General features: G+C 42.0%; 1 protein-coding gene and 1 long non-coding RNA gene across 6 annotated transcripts in view; one reads left to right on the forward strand and one right to left on the reverse strand.

Annotated features, from left to right (window-relative positions):
• Positions 1 to 2,135: 2,135 nt before the first annotated feature.
• Positions 2,136 to 3,456, reverse strand: LOC139158405 (uncharacterized). The gene is made up of 2 exons (XR_011557686.1): positions 3,327 to 3,456; positions 2,136 to 3,098 (listed from the first exon to the last, which is right to left on the reverse strand). It is a non-coding gene; the product is annotated as an uncharacterized lncRNA (long non-coding RNA).
• Positions 3,457 to 3,856: 400 nt separating this feature from the next.
• Positions 3,857 to 17,793, forward strand: part of USP19 (ubiquitin specific peptidase 19) — a 54,590-nt gene continuing 40,653 nt past the window's right edge. For 4 of the 5 annotated variants that reach the window (XM_070738063.1, XM_070738065.1, XM_070738061.1 and 1 more), the window contains exons 1-2: positions 9,040 to 9,122; positions 9,613 to 9,889. In XM_070738063.1, coding sequence (XP_070594164.1) covers positions 9,748 to 9,889 — 142 coding nt within the window. In that variant the 5' untranslated portion in view covers positions 9,040 to 9,122; positions 9,613 to 9,747. Of the gene's footprint in view, positions 3,911 to 9,039; positions 9,123 to 9,612; positions 9,890 to 17,793 lie in introns of those variants that run through there. The other variant, XM_070738064.1, reaches the window with a different exon arrangement.

Raw genomic sequence — 17,793 nt, forward strand, 5'->3', positions numbered from 1 at the left:
GATTAGTTTGGAGAACTGGCAAATACCACCTCTGACTGGCCCCAGAGTAGGGTGGGAATGGAGATTTTGCAGTATCCTTCCCCTGCCAAACCCACCAATCCATGCCCACCAAGCCACGCCCACAGAACCAGTAGTAAAAAAAAAATAGACTTCACCATATTGTATTTGATGCCATCATCCTACTATAAAATTATATATGTTTTACTCATCCAGATCAGGTGAGTATTGGCCCCCACAAAGGTTGATGGGATTATTCAAACAGTCGATAAATGTCTGGCTGATGGGGGCATGTCAAAAGATATTATGGAAGTGGAAAAATGTTAAGAGAGAGCCTGAGTTGAAGCTGGATTTAAATACCACAGTCTACAAGAATGATATGACTTTTAAAAATTACTCTGCACATAGAAAAGGGACATACAAACAATACACCAAGAGAATGACTTGGATAATTTTTCCGTATTGGCCTTACAAAAGAAGCTTGCTTTTTTTTATATCTTTGAGGTTTTAATATTTGTTTTAGGTTGGGTTTCTCCTATTATATTTTGTATTGTATTTTATTCTTATTTTTTGTAAGCCACCCTGACTCTGCGGAGAAGGGCGGCATAGAAATCCAACCAAATAAATAAAATAAATGAATAAAAGAGACATTAAAACTTTGAAGAATCTTATGTGAATGGACAAAAGTTATATTACTTTGAGGGATTATTGGTGCTCCCTGAGCTTGGATGTTTTCTTGCAGATCTAACAATCCTGGGCCTAGAAAGCCTAGAACTACGGCACCTAAAACACGATTTGAGTATTGCCCACAAGATCATATGCTGCAACGTCCTACCGGTCAATGACTACTTCAGCTTCAACTGCAACAATACAAGAGCATGCAACAGATTCAAACTTAATACGAACCGCTCCAAACTTGACTGTAAAAAATATGATTTCAACAATCGAGTTATCGAAGCGTGGAACTCATTGCCGGACTCAATTGTGTCAACCCCTAACCCCCAACATTTCTCCCTTAGACTCTCCACGATTGACCTCTCCAGGTTCTTAAGAGGCCAGTAAGGGCGTACATAAGTGCACTGGTGTGCCTTTCGTCCCATGTCCAATTGTCTTTCCTTTCTCTCACTTATCATACATATTTTCTTTCTTTCATATATCCTCTCCTCTAAGTTCACTTTACCCTTATATATATATATTACTACATGTCTATTTTTCTTCCTATGTATTTGTGTATTGGACAAATGAATAAATAAACAAATAAAATAAATGTTTCATTAACTAAACCAAATATCATTACTATTGGTAGGGAGTGAGATTTGCTCTCCATTTACATTCTAGCGACTTGACCTGTCTATAAAAATATTGGCTGACATTTCTATTACATTATTTGAATGTACTGAAGATAAATAGCATTAGAAACAAAAGGTAGGAATATAAGGTTGGTTTACTTGCTCAGTGACTAAGGCACTGAGCTTGTCGATCAGAAAGGTCAGCAGTTTAGCAGTTCAAATCCCTAGTTTAGGTCTCCTGCGTAAGCAGAGGGTTGGATTAGATGACCTCCAAGGTTCCTTCCAAATCTGTTATTGTTGCCTGTTATTTCTGTTAACCTTTAATGGCCTGTAGATGATACCAGAATTGAAATGCTTTATGGATTTGTTTATAGATAAAAGATGGGATATGGGAAGATCATCTGTTGTCATTTAAGAGGAAGCAAAAAGTTACTAAAATTGTTTTTAGCTGTTACAGCGACGATGATTGTAAAGGCCTCATGGTCCATTTAGTCTCCCCTTATATTATTTCCTGTATTTTATCTTAGGATGGATATATATTTATATATGTTTAAGGATATATGTTTCTTTTCTTTTTTTTTAATTAATTGGACTTATATACCGCCTCTCTCCGTGGGCTTTTAGTTTGTATTTGCTTTTTAATATTGTTTTATTTATTTATATGTCAAACACGCATAGGATAGTAGTAGCTTGTATAAACATAAGTAAAAAAAGTAACAATAAAAGAGGGCAATAGGACAGTAGGACAGGGATAGTAGGCACAGTGGGGTGCTTACACACGTCCCTTAAATTGTAATTTTTATTTATTTATTTATCAAACGTGTACAAGATAGAATAGAATAGAATAGAATAGAATAGAATAGAATTTTATTGGCCAAGTGGGATTGGACACACAAGGAATTTGTCTTGGTGCATATGCTCTCAGCGTACATAAAAGAAAAAGATACATTTGTCAAGAATCATGTGGTACAACACTTAATGATTGTCATAGGGGTCAAAAAAGCAATGAAGAAACAATCAATATTAATAAAAATTTTAGGATACAAGCAACAAGTTACAGTCATACAGTCCTAAGTGGGAGGAAAAGGATGAGAGGAATGATGAGAAAAAACTAGTAGAAATTGAAGTGCAGATTTAGTAAAAAGTCTTGACAGTGTTGAGGGAATTATTTGTTTAGTAGAGTGATGGCGTTCGGGGAAAACCTGTTCTTGTGTCTAGTTGTCTTGGTGTGCAGTGCTCTGTAGCGACATTTTGAGGGTAGGAGTTGAAACAGTTTATGTCCAGGATGCGAGGGGTCAGTAAATATTTTCCCCACCCTCTTTTTGACTCGTGCAGTATACAGGTCCTCCATGGAAGGCAGGTTGGCAGCAATTGCTTTTTCTGCAGTTCTGATTGTCCTCTGAAGTCTGTGTCGGCCCTGTTGGGTTGCAGCACCAAACCAGGCAGCTATAGAGGTGCAGATGACAGACTCAATGATTCCTCTGTAGAACTGTATCAGCAGCTCCTTGGGCAGTTTGAGCTTCCTGAGCTGGTGCAGAAAGAACATTCTTTGTTGTGCTTTTTTGATGTTAAGTGACCATTTTAGGTCTTGAGATATGATAGAACCTAGGAATTTGAAGGTCTCTATTGTTGATACTGTGTTGTCTAGTATTGTGAGAGGTGGAAGGGTGGAAGGGCTTACCACCATTTCTACGGTTTTGAGTGTGTTCAGTTCTAGATTGTTCTGGTCACACCACAAGGATAGTTGTTCAACTTCCCGTCTGTATGCGGATTCATCATTGTTTCGAATGAGTTTGATCACTGTTGTATCATCTATAATAGGTATGGTATTAAAAAAAGCAAGTAGGTATAGGTAAATTTGAACAATTGGATAGTAAGACAGGAACCGTAGGCACGATGGTGCGCTTATTTAATTAATTAAATAAATTTAATTATTGAATTTATCTAATCAATAATTTGTTTGTTTGTTTTATTTAATGTTTATTTAATGTTTTATTTTAATTAAACATTGTAATCTTTAATTTAAAAACAAATACTTGCAAAAAGGAAGAAGAAAGAATAGCGGCCTCCGTCTGTCTAATAACGTGAAAACAGAAAATCGGTAGCCGAATCTCACTCCCGCATTTTTATTACGCTATCGGGTCGGACCCTGTTGCAAAAGCAGCACAGGACCAGGAGGCCAATGAAGGCTTTGTGTTACGAACCCTCGCCTAACAACAGTTGCCATGGGAGCCCACTATGACATCACGAAGGCGGAGGCGTTCTTTTACACCCCCCCTTCCTTCGCTCCTCCTCTTCTGCGCCGAGCTCGAGCACAATTCCCGGGCCCACGTGATCCTTTACTCGACTGAGGGGGGGGGGGGACAGGGAGGAGGAGGAGGAGGAGGCTGTTTCTCCGCGCGCCATGGTAGCTAGCCTCCCCCCATCCCTCCGCATCACGTGGTTTTTCGCAGCGTTACCGGTTTCCGGAAACACGTCACGGGGCGCGGGCCTGGCTCCTCCTGCGCCTTTGCCCGTTTTGGAACTTCGTTTTCGAAACCAACCCAAAGCCGACCAAACCAACCGCAGGAGGGGGGGTGGCGGCGGCGGCCGAGTCGCCGGGGGCCTGCAGGGGGAGGGGGCCGGTGAGTGAACTTGAGGGGAGGGGAGGGGGGAAAGAGCTCCTGCGAAGGATTGGGGGGGGGAGGACACTCGGGAATGAGAGGCGGAGGGCGGGGCCTGGGAGTCCACCGAGAGGGGCCTTTAAACCGGGAGGTGTTTCTATGGGGACGAGGGGCGCCGGCTGTGGGGCTTCTGTGAGGGAGGAGGGAGAGGGGGAAGGAGCCCTTTTTCTCCCGCATTGGCTTTGCCGGTTGTCACTTCATAAGAGGCGCCTCAGCCTCCCTCGCGCGGCTGGTGGCCTGGTAAGCCGCCTTCCTCTCCCGTCCGTCCGTCCGTCCGTCCGTCGGTCGCCGCCTCCTGCTTGTATGTCCTCGTGGACCCCGGCGCCAAATGGCCGGAGGCGACTCCGCGTCCTTGTTATGTGTTAAAAGCGCTCCCCCCCCCCCCCCCCCGATATACGCGCGCTCCGCCGTTACGATATAAACGCCTCAGTTTTAAGGGGAAAGCGTTATTTTTAAAAAATGTTAAACGCATCCCGGCCCCCCAAAAAAGGAACCGGCTCGGCAGTCTTTCTTTCTTTTCTTCCTTCCTCCTTCCTTTTCCTTCCTTTCTTCCTTCACAACCCTGACATGCTGAGGAGGAGGAGGGCTTGGGACGAAAACGAGTAGCGCTCCCGGTTTGTTTTGAGGGTATCAAAGCCTCTACGAGTCATTACCAATGCCATAGCATTTAGACGTATATACCGATTCATGGTGGATTTTTTTACAGCCCTCTCTAAGCGGTTTTACAGAATCAGACTATCACCCCCAACAATCTGGGTCCCCATTTTAACCACCTCGGAAGGATGGAAGGCTGAGTCAACCTTGAGCAGGTGGTGAGATTTGAACTGATGAACTACAGCTAACAGTTAGCGGAAGTAGCCTGTTAACTCTTAACCACTGCACCACCCCTGCTCTGGAGCCAAGGGGTAGGGGAGCCCCGTTGGTAGGCATATCAGATGGTAATGGGGGGGGGAGGGATGATGTCTAGAATAGAGCATGGGAGTCCAACTCCCATCCCCGGATATTTTTATTTATTTTATTTATTTTGTCAAATATGTACAAGATAGCAGGTATAGGTGAGTGGTGTTCATCTATCGTGTTTGAAGAGGACCTTGACATCTAATGGGTTGTGGGCTGTGTCCGTGATGTGTCCGCAGGTGGCTAGTGAGGCCTATACGGGCACAAAATGTTCTGCCACATTGGGCAGACGTGTTGAGCACCATTGTTGCAGCATTTTGCAGCTCTGGCTTTGCAGAGTGCTCGCTTCTTTTCTGCTATGGTTGTTCTTCTGGCCTCAGATGTCTTGTGGATCAGCATGTGCCATGTTGGTGGATCTTGTGCCAGGGTTTCCCAGGAGGTATAGGTATAAACATACGGTAAACATATGCAAAATAGGTACAAGTAAATTAGGTAATAGGACAAGGACTGTAGGCAGAATGGTGCACTTATGCACCGCCCTTAGGAATGGGGAGAGGTCGACTGTAGGCAGTCTGAAGTTTTTGGGATTTGGGGAAAAAACCACAGAGTCAGGTAGTCAAGATACGGAAGTACATGGGGAGATCCGCTTTGGGTACCTTCCTTTGCCTCATGTTGGTGAAAGGAAGAGGTCGGATACCCAGGAGACTTTCCACACCAAGTTTTGACAAAACTTTTTTTTGCAAGTTAAATCTTGTAGATTTCAGACTTATACTTCTGAAAGGTTTTTTTTTTAAATTTAGGGCTACCAAAAGAGGGGGATGGAGTTATTCTGAAATTTTAGTCCTTCTTCGAGGTGGCATAATGTCCAGTACTGTGTTCTATAAAGATAAGGGTTTTAATGTGAGGCATATTCAACCTTTTTTATTAAGGCTATTGCGCTTCACTCTCAAATATGTTCTTCTTCCTTTATTGCAATTGCGCTAAAAATTGCAACTGACACTAATTTGAAAAAAAAAGAATGAAAGGTAAAGACAAAAAGTGCAAGTAGAGAAAGAAAGAAAACAAAAAATGTAAAGAAAAAATATGTAAAGGAATAGCTTCCCTCTTTAACACAAGTATGTATAAATAGTTTTAGTAACTTATCATCTTATGTTAAAATACAACAAATGATTTCTTCCTATAGCCTGTCTTATCTTTTTTTTTTTAAATCCTCAAATCTTGTCATTTACTTTCTGAAGCATAGGAAAAAATGTATGATTTAATTAGATTTCTGTTTTGCTTCTTTCTAAGTAATCAACTCGACTTATTGGAGAAAGTGATCTGGCTATACTTTGTTACATAAACATTTCCTGAATTCTAATGGCATATCATAATGTAGATTTTATAGATTGATATATGGAAACATAATCATTTATCTATTTGTTTATTTATTTATTTATTAGATTTGTATGCCACCCCTCTCTGCAGACTTTTCCTATTGCCTAAATCATGTTTTCAAAGATGGAAAATGAAAAGTGAAAATGTATTTTGAAAATAAAATGGGTGTTCCCTGTTACATAAGTGTTAACAGTTTTTTCTGCTTTAATTTGCAAAAATGATATCACAAGTCAATATGTTTTGTTTTCTAACATTTAGTTAGGTCATAGGCTATAAAAAACATTGGCTGGCAGTTTTGGAAGTTTTGTTCTAACATGCAGGGAAGACATCATTTAGACCTGAATGTTAAGCTTGCATGTATGTATTGGATCAATATTTGAAATTAAAAACCAGATGTCTGTTGTTGGTTCCCTTGAATATTGATTAGTTACTGTATCTTCCATTTCTTGGAAATAGCATGGGTTGTCCCCAGGTCTTCTGCTGGTAGTGCTGCCTTTTGTTCAGGCAAAGGTAAATTTTCTGCATCCTGTGTTGTAGCTGTTCCCTTAAACATTTTATTAGTCTTTAGTTGCACACTCCTTGAGTATGGTTTGGACATGTTAACCACAACATCCCACTAAATGGAAATGCCAGTGCATTATTTCTTCTTGCTTAGTTTGGGATTGCATGTGCCATACTTCAGAAATTATCATTGTCCATTTAACTGATAGGGACAACTAGTCAGTTACATTAAGGGAGCTTGGAAACAACTCAGAAATCAGCCCCTATTCATGTAGGAAATTCATAATTTGTTTCTTCTGGTTCTTGAGAAGTATTATGTGAATTTGAATGGCATTTCCTTTTTCTTTGTTCATTATGCATAAATAAAGCAAAAATTGGAGGGAAATAACCTTTGAGGGCTCATTAGCAGAATATAAATCTGGAAAATAAAATAGATGATTTTAGGTTCATCACATAGCAACCTGTTTTTTTTCTTTTGTTCTGAACAAATATTGAAGATTGAAAGTGAAAGTGACATTTGACAAATAGATTCCTGTGCTGTCTAAAGCAGGCAGCGGTCACCAACTGGTGGTCTCTGAACCACTGATGGTTCGTGAGAAAGTTTTGGTGGTCCACAGAAAAATTATTTGCATTTTTTATATTGCACTAAATGAGAGGTCCTCAAACTGCAGCCCCTGGGCTGGATATGTGAAATGAACATTTGTGTTGCTGCATAGAGTCTCCTCCTTTGGGGTCTTTTTGTGTGGGTCAGAAGGGGGGCAGAAATTCTAACTTGGGGTCTGCTTCAGCTTCCTGGTGCAGGACTTTGGGCAAAGGCCTAGAGGGAAGTGGAACTGGTGCCAAAGAGCCAAAGGACCTTGCTTCAGTGGCATCATAGCCTGGAACTGGCTGAGCATCTCAGCCTGCTAACACATTGGCCTTGCATTCCTGCCTGCAAGTCTTCATTCTGCTTGGAAAGCCTATGTTCATAGTCCTCAGTGAGGTGCTTCTGCTCTGCCTCCTTTTCGGTCAGATCCAATTTTAACTCAGCTGCTATTTTGCCAGCTCTTTCTTGTGATGGCTGCTTAGTTCCATCTGCTTCATATTCGGGCCCTAAGGAGCCTGGGCAGGCAGGCGAGCAGTGGTTGGGAGGTCGGCGAGGTGCCTCTCCATGTGAGTGACATCAAGTTGGCCATGACCACCCAGTCACATGACCATCTAGCCACGCCCACCCAACCAGTGCTTAGGCAGATCATATGAGTGACCTGCGGCATTTAAAATTATGAATTTAGTGGTCCCTGAAATCCAAGAGGTTGGGGACCCATGGTCTAAAGTAGCGATTCTCAACCTGTGAGTCGCAACCCCTTTGGGGGTCAAACGACCCTTTCACAGGTGTCGCCAAAGACCACCATATATTTTCAATGATCTTAGGAACTGAGACATTGCTCCTCTATCCATCTACAGGCGGGTCCACCCACATGAAAATAGACTACTGCAAAAAAAAAAAATCTGTACCATGGGAACTTCTGAGCATGCGCAGAAGCTGAATTTCCGATACTGCAAATGTCTCACCATCTTGTTTTTGGCTTCTTTTTGGCATTTTTTTTTTTAAAAAAATGGCACTGCGCATGTGTACCTGCACAAAGCACATGTGTGCCCATGAGGCGTGGCCACACAGTGCAGGAGGCAGCAAACCAGCAGCGAGATAAATTAGAACCCACCCCTGAGTTTCCTAATAATTTTTTTTATTTTATGGTTGGGGTTACCACAACATGAGGAACTGTATTAAAGCGTTGCGGCATTAGGAAGGTTGAGACCCACTGATCTAAAGGAATACCTGCACTATGCTGACAAGAAATGGGGCTAGACAAGTGTCTGCTTGGAGCTCAGCAAAATGCCTGCATTGCCTGCTTTAGCAAGCTGAGATTCTGTGGGTACCGTTACAGAGATATTTCTGATGTGGTTCAATCCCAAACTAATGTATATATTTAAGGTGCAGCTGACATATTAAATACATTCTATTACAGTGTGTGTGTGTATAAAATAGTAGGGGATTGCTGTAAATAGACATCAAGGACTTTTTGTGATGTGTGTGTGTATATATGTATATTTTAGTGAACTTCTGCTCCCATTCATAGCAGCAGTGTCCAACTAGTTTGCATTCAGCTGCTCTGAGTTTAATACTATAATGGAAAGAGATCAGATGACGGCTGAGGCACCCATTTGTTCTGTTGCATTCTCTCTTAAGATGATTTTCTGTGTTGACTGCTTTTGTGGGGGCTGTACTCCTACTCTGTCAAATAAAATTCTCATCATAAAGTACTATTCTTTTGCAGGGCAACTAAGATGATCAAGGGACAGGTACAGCTTACCTGTGAAGAAAGGTCACGGCATTTGAGGATTTTTAGACTAGAATAAGGTGAATAAGAAAGGACGTAGCTGAGATTGTGCACGGTGTGAATAAAACCAACAAGGATCAGCTATTTCTCCTCTGCCCTAAACATTAGAACCAGAGGTCTCCAATGAAAGTTTATCTGGAATAATTAGAGGAGCCAAAAGGAATTTTTTTCTAAGACAGCACCTAGCATATTTTGGAATTTTCTTACCATGAGATGTGCTGCTGATGGCCAGCTTGGGTGATTTTTTTTTTTTAAAAAAAGGTTTCACAAATTCATGGAGATCAGTGGCTACTAGTTTTGATGGCAGAGGAACTGCCTCTGAAGGCCGTTTTCTAGGAAATGGGTGGCTTTTACCCGGCCACTGCTGGATTAGATGGACCAGGGGTTTGATCCACTGGTTATGTTGTCTTTTTTTAAAAAAAGAAACTCAGTATAGCTTCTACTAGCTCAGGGTTTTCCCCTTTTTTAAACTTTCCATACTAATCTAATAATCCTTCCATATGTCTCCAGGCATTTGTTCCTTGCCAGAAAGATTGACCACAAAGAATCGCCAAGATAGCTGGCTCGGGAAGAAAACGTCGCACCCCTGACCCAGAGTCTGTCACCGACCCCGGTGGGCTGTTTGTCTCCTCCAAACGGCTGAAAATGTCCAGCAGTGCCAGTGGTCCTGGTCAGAGGAGAACAGCTCGGGGAGTAGATGACGCAACTAATAAGAAGAGACAAAAGGATCGGGCCAATCAGGAAAGTAAGGAAGGCGAGAAACCAGCTGGCAGTGACTCAAAGAAAGGTAAAGATTTAAGCTATAGGTATCACTGCATTTATAAATTTAATGGCATGTATTACCCAGACCTGGCTGGAAGGGAGGGACTGGCCCTTTCTGAAATGTGACCAGCTGAGTTTCAGGCTAGAGTCTATTAAGACTTTAAGGACTGCTCCACAGGTTGCGGGATGGGAGACCCTGTTCATTAAGTTGGCCTCTTGGAATCAGTTAAGATTGTTGCTAGTTTTCTAAACCTCTATGGACTTTAATTTGCCTTCTTTGGTGTTGTGGTCGTAGGCAGCTTAAGGCTTCATGACTGCCATTATAATCATGGGCTTCGCAGGTCATCAAGAGCCCATCACAGCTATGATCTCGCTTCCTGACCAATATGATTTGGAATTGGGGGAACTCTTACTATCTCCCTTTGTGATGGTCAGATCTACCTTAATTACCCTCAAGTTCTCCAGCACCATTACACACCTTTGGGGGGGGGGCAGTCTGTCCTTAGCACTGATGGATCCTGAGGGGCTTCAGAGGGGGATGACTAATTAAAACTGTCCAGAGAATATCATGCGAGTGGTTTCTAGCGGTGGTGAATTCCTTGGATAGGAGACTTGTTTCTTTGCCTCTTGAGGAGGCCTTGCTTTAAGAAACCAGACTCAATAGCAGTGAATGTGAGAGGAATCTTGGAGTCCTAGTGGACAACCAGATAAACATGAACAAGGAGTCTGCAGCGGCAGCCAAAAAAGCCAATGTAATCCTAAATTGCATTAACAGCGGGATACAATCAAGATCAAGTGAGGTACTAATACCACTCTATAAAGCTTTAGTTACACCGCCCCTGGAGTATTACATCCAGTTTTGGTCCCCACACTATAAAGAAGATATTGAGACTCTGGAAAAAATGCAGGGGAGAGCAACCAGGATGATCAAGGGAACGTAGACTAAAACATATGAAGAGCGGTTGCAGGAAGTGGGCATGGATAGTCTAGCGAAAAGAGGAATCAGGGAAGACATGATAGCAATGTTTTGATATTTGAGGGACTGCCACAAAGAGGAGGAGGTCAAGCTATTTTCGAAGGCACCTGAAGACCAGACAAGGAATAATGCATGGGAAATGATCAAGGAGAGATTCAACCTAGTAATAAGAAGGAACTTTCTGACATTGAGAACAATGAAACAATGGGACATAAGTTGCCTTCGGAAATTGTGGGAACTTCATCACTTGAGACTTTCAAGAAGAGATTGGACTGCCACTTGTCAGAAATGCTGTAGGGTTTCCTGCTTGAGCGTGTGTGAGTGTGTGTGTAGACCTACAGGGTCTCTTCCAAATCTGTTAATCTGTAATCTCTTTTTTTAATTTTTTATTGACATATAAAACAACAGTACAATTCAGAAAACATTTTGAAAAATGCAAACACACAAGTAAAGAGGGAAAAAAGGGTAGGGTAGAGGAAAGAGAAGAAAGGAAAGAAATAGAGGAAAGGAGAAGAGAAAGGAAAGGGGGAGAAAGAAAAAAGAAAGAAAAAAGTGAAAGAAAAGAAAGAAAGTTTACATTTCTAATAGTTCGAAAAGCAGACTGTACACACATCATTATTGCTTTATCTATATTGTCAACTATTTACACTTTTGCTATCTTACTACCTTAACTCTCGACTTTGACTTCTATATCGCCTTTGATATATATAACCATGATATCCTGAATGGGATCCAGGAATGGAGATTATTATTGTGCTGGTACTTCTTTCTCTGGGGTTGGTGATAGTGGTGATTGGGGAAGACACTCTGCTGGGTGGGGTTTGATGCTTTCGCCTCTCCTACTCATAATCTACTTAAAACCTCCGGGTAAGCTCATGCATCTCTAGGAGCTGAGGTATCATCAGTATGATGATGAAATCCAGTTATACATCTGCTCTTCGCAAATTAAGCATTGCTGTTGATGTTTATGGAGATTCTCAGTCGTCCAGGTTGTCCCAGAGGTACTTTTCAAAAGGCAACTGTTTTTTTCCTTGAAGGCGTTTTGCTTCTCACCCAAAAATGAGAAGTGAAACGTCTTCAAGAAAAAGTCCAGTTTCCTTTTGAAAAAGTATCTTTGGGTTGCTGTTGATATCTTATCCACGTTCCTGCAGTGAAGGAACAACAGGATGTATCTGAACCCTGGCAAGACTAAGTGCCTCTGTGTTTTGGGGTTAAGGTTCTGGGATTCTGCCGTCTTGGTAGTGGATGGAGTTGCACTGCCCCAGACAAACCTGTTGTGCATCTTGGGGAGTGGGGGTCCTCCTGCACTCATGACTCCCCTCAAAGAGCATGTGGTAGTTGCACCCATTTATGGATCAGGAAGCTCTACTTACGGTAACTCATACTCTGATCACGTCCTGGATGGACTACTATGATAGTCCCTACATGAGGTTGCCGTTGAAAAGAATTCAGAAATTTCCGTAAAATGCAGCACATGTTACATCTCTGCTTTGCAAGCTGCATGGGTCACTAGTTTACTTCTGGATCAATTCAGGGTTCCGGTTTTGACTTGTAAACAAGCCCTTCATGACATGGGGACAGGTTATTTGAGGAACCACTTCTTCTGGTTATGCCTGGCCACCCCATCAGATTCAGCAGAACAGATGTGTTGTAGGGCTTGTCTATGAAGGAGTTACATCTGGCAGGACCCAGCAGATGAGACTCTTCTGCCGTGGCATAGCCCTGTGGAATACCGTATCTCCCCTAAGGTGATATATTAGTTCCATCTATCAGGTTTCCGGAAATCCCTTAAAACTTGATTGTGTCGATAGTCTTGGGGATTGCACGGGAATAGTAATTTGATTAGATAGCTTTATTATTTATAATCTGATGCTCTGCCTTTACTTTGTATAATGGCTTTTGGTGTACTTTTGACTGTTTCCCAAAAAAATGGTTGTTTTATATGCTGCCCAGAGTCATATTGCATGAGATGGGTGGCCAAAAAGAAAGGGAGGGCGGGAGGGAGGGCTTCTTTGCTGGTATTGATCATATAGATCCAGTGGCTCAGAAAATACAAGAGTGCCTAGTGATTAGGGCTGGAAAGAATAGCTTTCATTCCTCAGATATCACTATTAATTTTGCACATTTATAAAATAAAGTTGCAATAGAATTTGTGCGTTTTATCTTAGGGTTGTTTATGAGCCATCTATTATGACTTCACATGTGCAAATCGGACCGTTTTCTTAACAAACTGGTAAAAATATATATCTTGACTTAGCACTGAGTCTGAAGCAGCCACAGTTGTTAGGGAAAATCCAAGCATGTTGTTTCCTTTTCTCCAAAAAGTGAAGCTGTATGACATGAAGATAATATATACCATGGCATCACCGTGAATTGATTGATCAAGAATCACTACATTGGTCACATCATTGTCAATGTGCAGCACACACTGGAACAAACGGGAAATCACACTGAATCACTGTTAAAAAGTACCACTTAAGACAGACTTTCCAACCTAGTTATAATTAGTACTGAGAATTCTGGAAATTAAAGCCTGCGTATCTGGAGGGCATCTATGTTAGGATAAAAGTGTAAAAAATGTGTGAAAGAATAGCTAATCTTATGTTGTGTGAAATTGTATGTTTAAATGTAAAAACAGAGGGAGGGTGCTAGAGGATGCTGTATTTGTCACAACAACCACCACCGCGACAAGTCCCCTCTTTTCTATGAAAGTTAATTTGAAAGAAAGATTTACAAACAGGCTGGTGAGGCTGTTCCCCCTACAAACACAAACCAATTCATCTTGCTTTATTTTTGCATTTTGTTTGGGGCAGTGGTCAGAGAGGGATCCACTTTCAAATAAACCATACCACCATTTCATAAGAATGTTTTAAAGGGCACAAAACATTATCGGAAATATACCTTTTCACTTGAGTTAGCGTCACAGCGTGTTAGCGTCACAGTTAATTCATTTTAATTAAAGAATTTCATTTTTCAAAACAAAAGCAGGTGATCAGGAAGTCTGCCAAGAAAGGCATTGGATGCTCCATACATGCACAATTTAGAGCAATTTTAGGTAAGAAACAGAGATACGGTTAGCAGATATTAAGCAGGGTTTTTTTTGTTTTTTGTTTAATTTTGCATCAAAATAAGTGTCATCTAATGGATCTCACTTCCTGGTAGAATACGAACAGTCAGAAAACATGCCGCAAATACAGTATAGAGGATCCTCTGCTCCACAGGCTCTTGGTTCTTGTTATGAATGAATGGGTGGACATTTAGCCACAAGGGTTAGTTTGCTTTAGCTCGGTAGATTTTAACAATACTTTTTTCTGCATAAAAGAAATTTTACGGCAGATGGAGATTTTTAGTTTGGAAAGGAGGTCAGTGAGGAGAGGCATAGAGTTATAGATAGGCATTTACAGTATGGAAAATGAATTCAGAAATGTTTCCTCTGTGTCAGTATTATCTAGTTAATCTAGTAAAGCCAGTGCAGAGAAAGTCCATGAGATAAGATTGCAGATTTACTTTAGAATCTGCAACTTAAAACGCTGCTTCCCTTCTGCCGCTAAAGGAGAAATTGATTTTAATCCTGGCAATATAGAGCAGATAACAAATTATGATAAGAACAGTGAGATGAAAGCTGGTGAGAGAAAAAATAATATTTTAGTGATTGCAGCTGTATAAATGAAAGACTTGAGTGGCACACACTTAAGCCATAGTGTATTTTTGTTTCTTCCCCATAATGCAGACTCTTATTGTCATATCATCATTACTTTCCCCCCTTTGCTAAACCAGGCATGGGTGTGGCCAGCGCATCCAGCCCATGGGCCAGCAGTTTGGTAGCCCTGCTATAATTTATAAAACCAGCTAATTGTAATTTATTCAGTAATAATGATTAACAAATAAGTCTTAGTAAAGCAAATACAAACCATCACTGTGGCCTTGGCAAAAATGTTATTGATATTCCCAAATAGACAAAAAGGGTATGTTTAGAATGGATAGTGGGTGTTGCTGAGGAATTGGATCTGGAATTTGGAGAAAGATGCAGAGAAATACAGACCGTGGTGGAAAATGTAACTTTTTAAGCTTAATTTTATACTTGTAGACTTGATAAATGCTTTAAAATGAAAGTTTGATTGCTGTTAAATTGGCACAACCATTGTGAGGAAGAAAGCTTTACTTTCATGGATAGAATGTTATTATTTAGAAACATTGCAAGTATGGAAGAGTATGCTAGGTAGACTAAATATACTGCCATCCTCTTTGCTCTTTGTGGCCTTCCTTCACAGCTATGTGATAAAAGAAACAGGTGAGTGATTCTATTCACTCTGTACTGCCTGCGCTCTTTATGAAACTGCAGCTTTTAGCAGGATGGTGGAATAATTGCAGAGGAGGCAGGAGTTACTGGTAGAGACTACAGTCCTGCCAAAGAAGCCTGCCCTATGATCTCCATAATGCTTGCCTCAGCCACCCAGAGAGACATGTTTCAAAGCGTCCCTTTCTATCATGTTGCATACACTTTTCGTGCATGTGTTATAACTGGGCAGTGATTAAGAGGGAGGCGAGGTTAAATTATTTCGCTAAGTTGTTGATTTTATAATGTGACATGTACAAATGTATCTTTTCTTTTATGTACACTGAGAGCACACGCACCAAAGACAAATTCCTTGTGTGTCCAATCTCACTTGGCCAGTAAAGAATTCTATTCTATTCTATTCTATCTAACATTGTTGCCATAGATCAGATAACCAGCAAACGTGAAAATTCCTTAAGGCAGATGTGGCCTTCCACGCAAGGTTGGATTAAAACTCTTGGCATTGTTGCTCCCCATTAACCATACAGCTAGTCCTTGACATATGACTGCAACGGAGTCTAGCCATTCCAGCCATGTGCCATGACTGTTGTAAGTTTTGCAACCTTTTTTGCAGCAGTCATTAAAGGAATGTGATGGTGAACTCATTGTTTGCTGTGCTGTGGTTTTGCCAAAAACCAGAAATAACTTCTGATTTTCAGCAAAATTACTATAAAACATGGTCACATGACTGCAGGACACTGCATCAGCCGCAAATGCATGACAATGAGGCAGGTGACTCTCGGAATTTCAAAACCAACCCTAGATAGCTTGATCAGTCGTAAGTCAAGGACTACCTGTATCCCTGGGACTGATAAGAAATTCTTGTTAAAGTGTAAATTGTAATGTACAAATGCCCTGCTTCAAAGTTAGAAAAATCGTTTGTTCACATGGTTGGTAGCAAAACAGCACACCTCTGTATTTGTTTGATCATCAGAGACTTTTGCTAGCCTGAATCTGGTAGAGCCTTATTGGCACAGGGAATCTGTGGACGGTAAGTCAGAAGAATGCACATCTCAATGAAGCTCAAGCCGCCTACTTTGTTTTCATGTGTTTCTTAATGTCTTATTTCCCTGCCATGAGGATTAACTCTCTAACAATCTCTGGAAGATTAACAGCCTGGCAAGCTCTAAAAGATGCATGGAAAAGAAATGGGGATCTGTAATCATAAACATACGGCTTTGTTCCTGCTTGATTAAGGTGGGGATGTGCCTATTACTGATTCCCATGAGCTGTGGAAAGCATGCTCTAAGACCAGCTAAAGGCAAGGGCAGATGAATCCACCGGTGCATTATTTCCCATGGGACATAATTGAGGGGATCTCGTGTCTTTTTCTGTATCAAAGCTGGTGTGTGATTGAATCAGGATGCTAGACTTTCTTGACAGATTCCATATTCCCCTGATTTGAGCCAATGGCTATGTAAATATTTAGTGTTCAAAGTGTTTCACGTACATGATTTCTATAACCCCCCACAGTCCTTTATGGCAGTGGTCCCCAACCTTTTTTCCACCAGGGACCAATTTCAGCAGGACATTTTTTCTATGGCCCAGTGTAGGCGGAAAAGTATAGTGTCTGAGCGGCAGTCCCTTTGGGACTGGGCGGCACAGAATTCAAAAAAATATAAATAAATAAATATTTCTCATTTTTCTTTTTTCTCCATTTTTGCTTTCATTTCTCTCTCTCTCTCTCTCTCTCTCTCTCTGTTTTCTTTCTCTCACACTCTTTTTCTCTCTTTCTCTCTCTCTTGCTATCTCTTTCTTTCTCTCTCTCCCCTCTTGCTCTCTCTTTCTCACTCTTTCTCACTCTCTTGCTTTCTCTCTCTTCTTCTCTCTCCCTCTCCTCTTTTCTTCTCTCTCTTCCTCTCCTTTTCTCTCTCTCTCTCTTGCTTTCTTTCTCACACTGTCTCACTCTCTTGCTTTCTTTCTCTCTCCCCCCTCCTTTCTTCTCTCTCTCTCTTGTACACCACGCCGGCAACAGAGAGAGCGCGCGGAGGACAGCTTGCCGGTCCGCGGCCCCCTAGATGAGCAGCCCCGTCCGGCTCTCCAGCTAAGAGGCAGCAGCCACGTCCACCCCTTCGCCCTCCCTGGCGTCCACGGCGCACGGCCCCGCACCACCTCCGCCTCCCGGTAGCACGCCCAACCTCTACCTGCAGGAACGGGTGGTGGGGTGCCACAAAGGACCGCGCTTGAAGGCCGCCACGGCATTGTTGTTGTCGCTGTCGCGGCGCAAAACCACACAGTCCCGGATCGCTTGCTTCTCCAGCCAGCAAAGCAGGTAGCCCGGGAAAGCGGCGCACATTTTGAACGTGCGCTTTTCAAACGCGCCGTTTTCCTGGGCAGCCAACTCTGCAGACTGGTGTAACATGCCTCGTGCCCTAGTACTGGTCTGCGGACCGGCGGTTGGGGATCCCAGCTTTATGGTGTTGATCTCTAGCAGCCCCTCCCAGTTAGGAGGGCATTGGAGACTGGAAAGGAAGAGTCAACATGACTAGAAACCTATCATGTGCTCTGGCACAAAGGAGGTAGTACTTGCTGCCATTGCCATGATTCCTCGAAAAGCCACCTAAAGGCATGCCCATGACCAGTAGCCAATCAACTATGAGATAAAATTAGGAAAGTG

Source organism: Erythrolamprus reginae, chromosome 2, assembly GCF_031021105.1.
Source record: "Erythrolamprus reginae isolate rEryReg1 chromosome 2, rEryReg1.hap1, whole genome shotgun sequence".
NCBI classification, from domain to species: domain Eukaryota; kingdom Metazoa; phylum Chordata; class Lepidosauria; order Squamata; family Dipsadidae; genus Erythrolamprus; species Erythrolamprus reginae.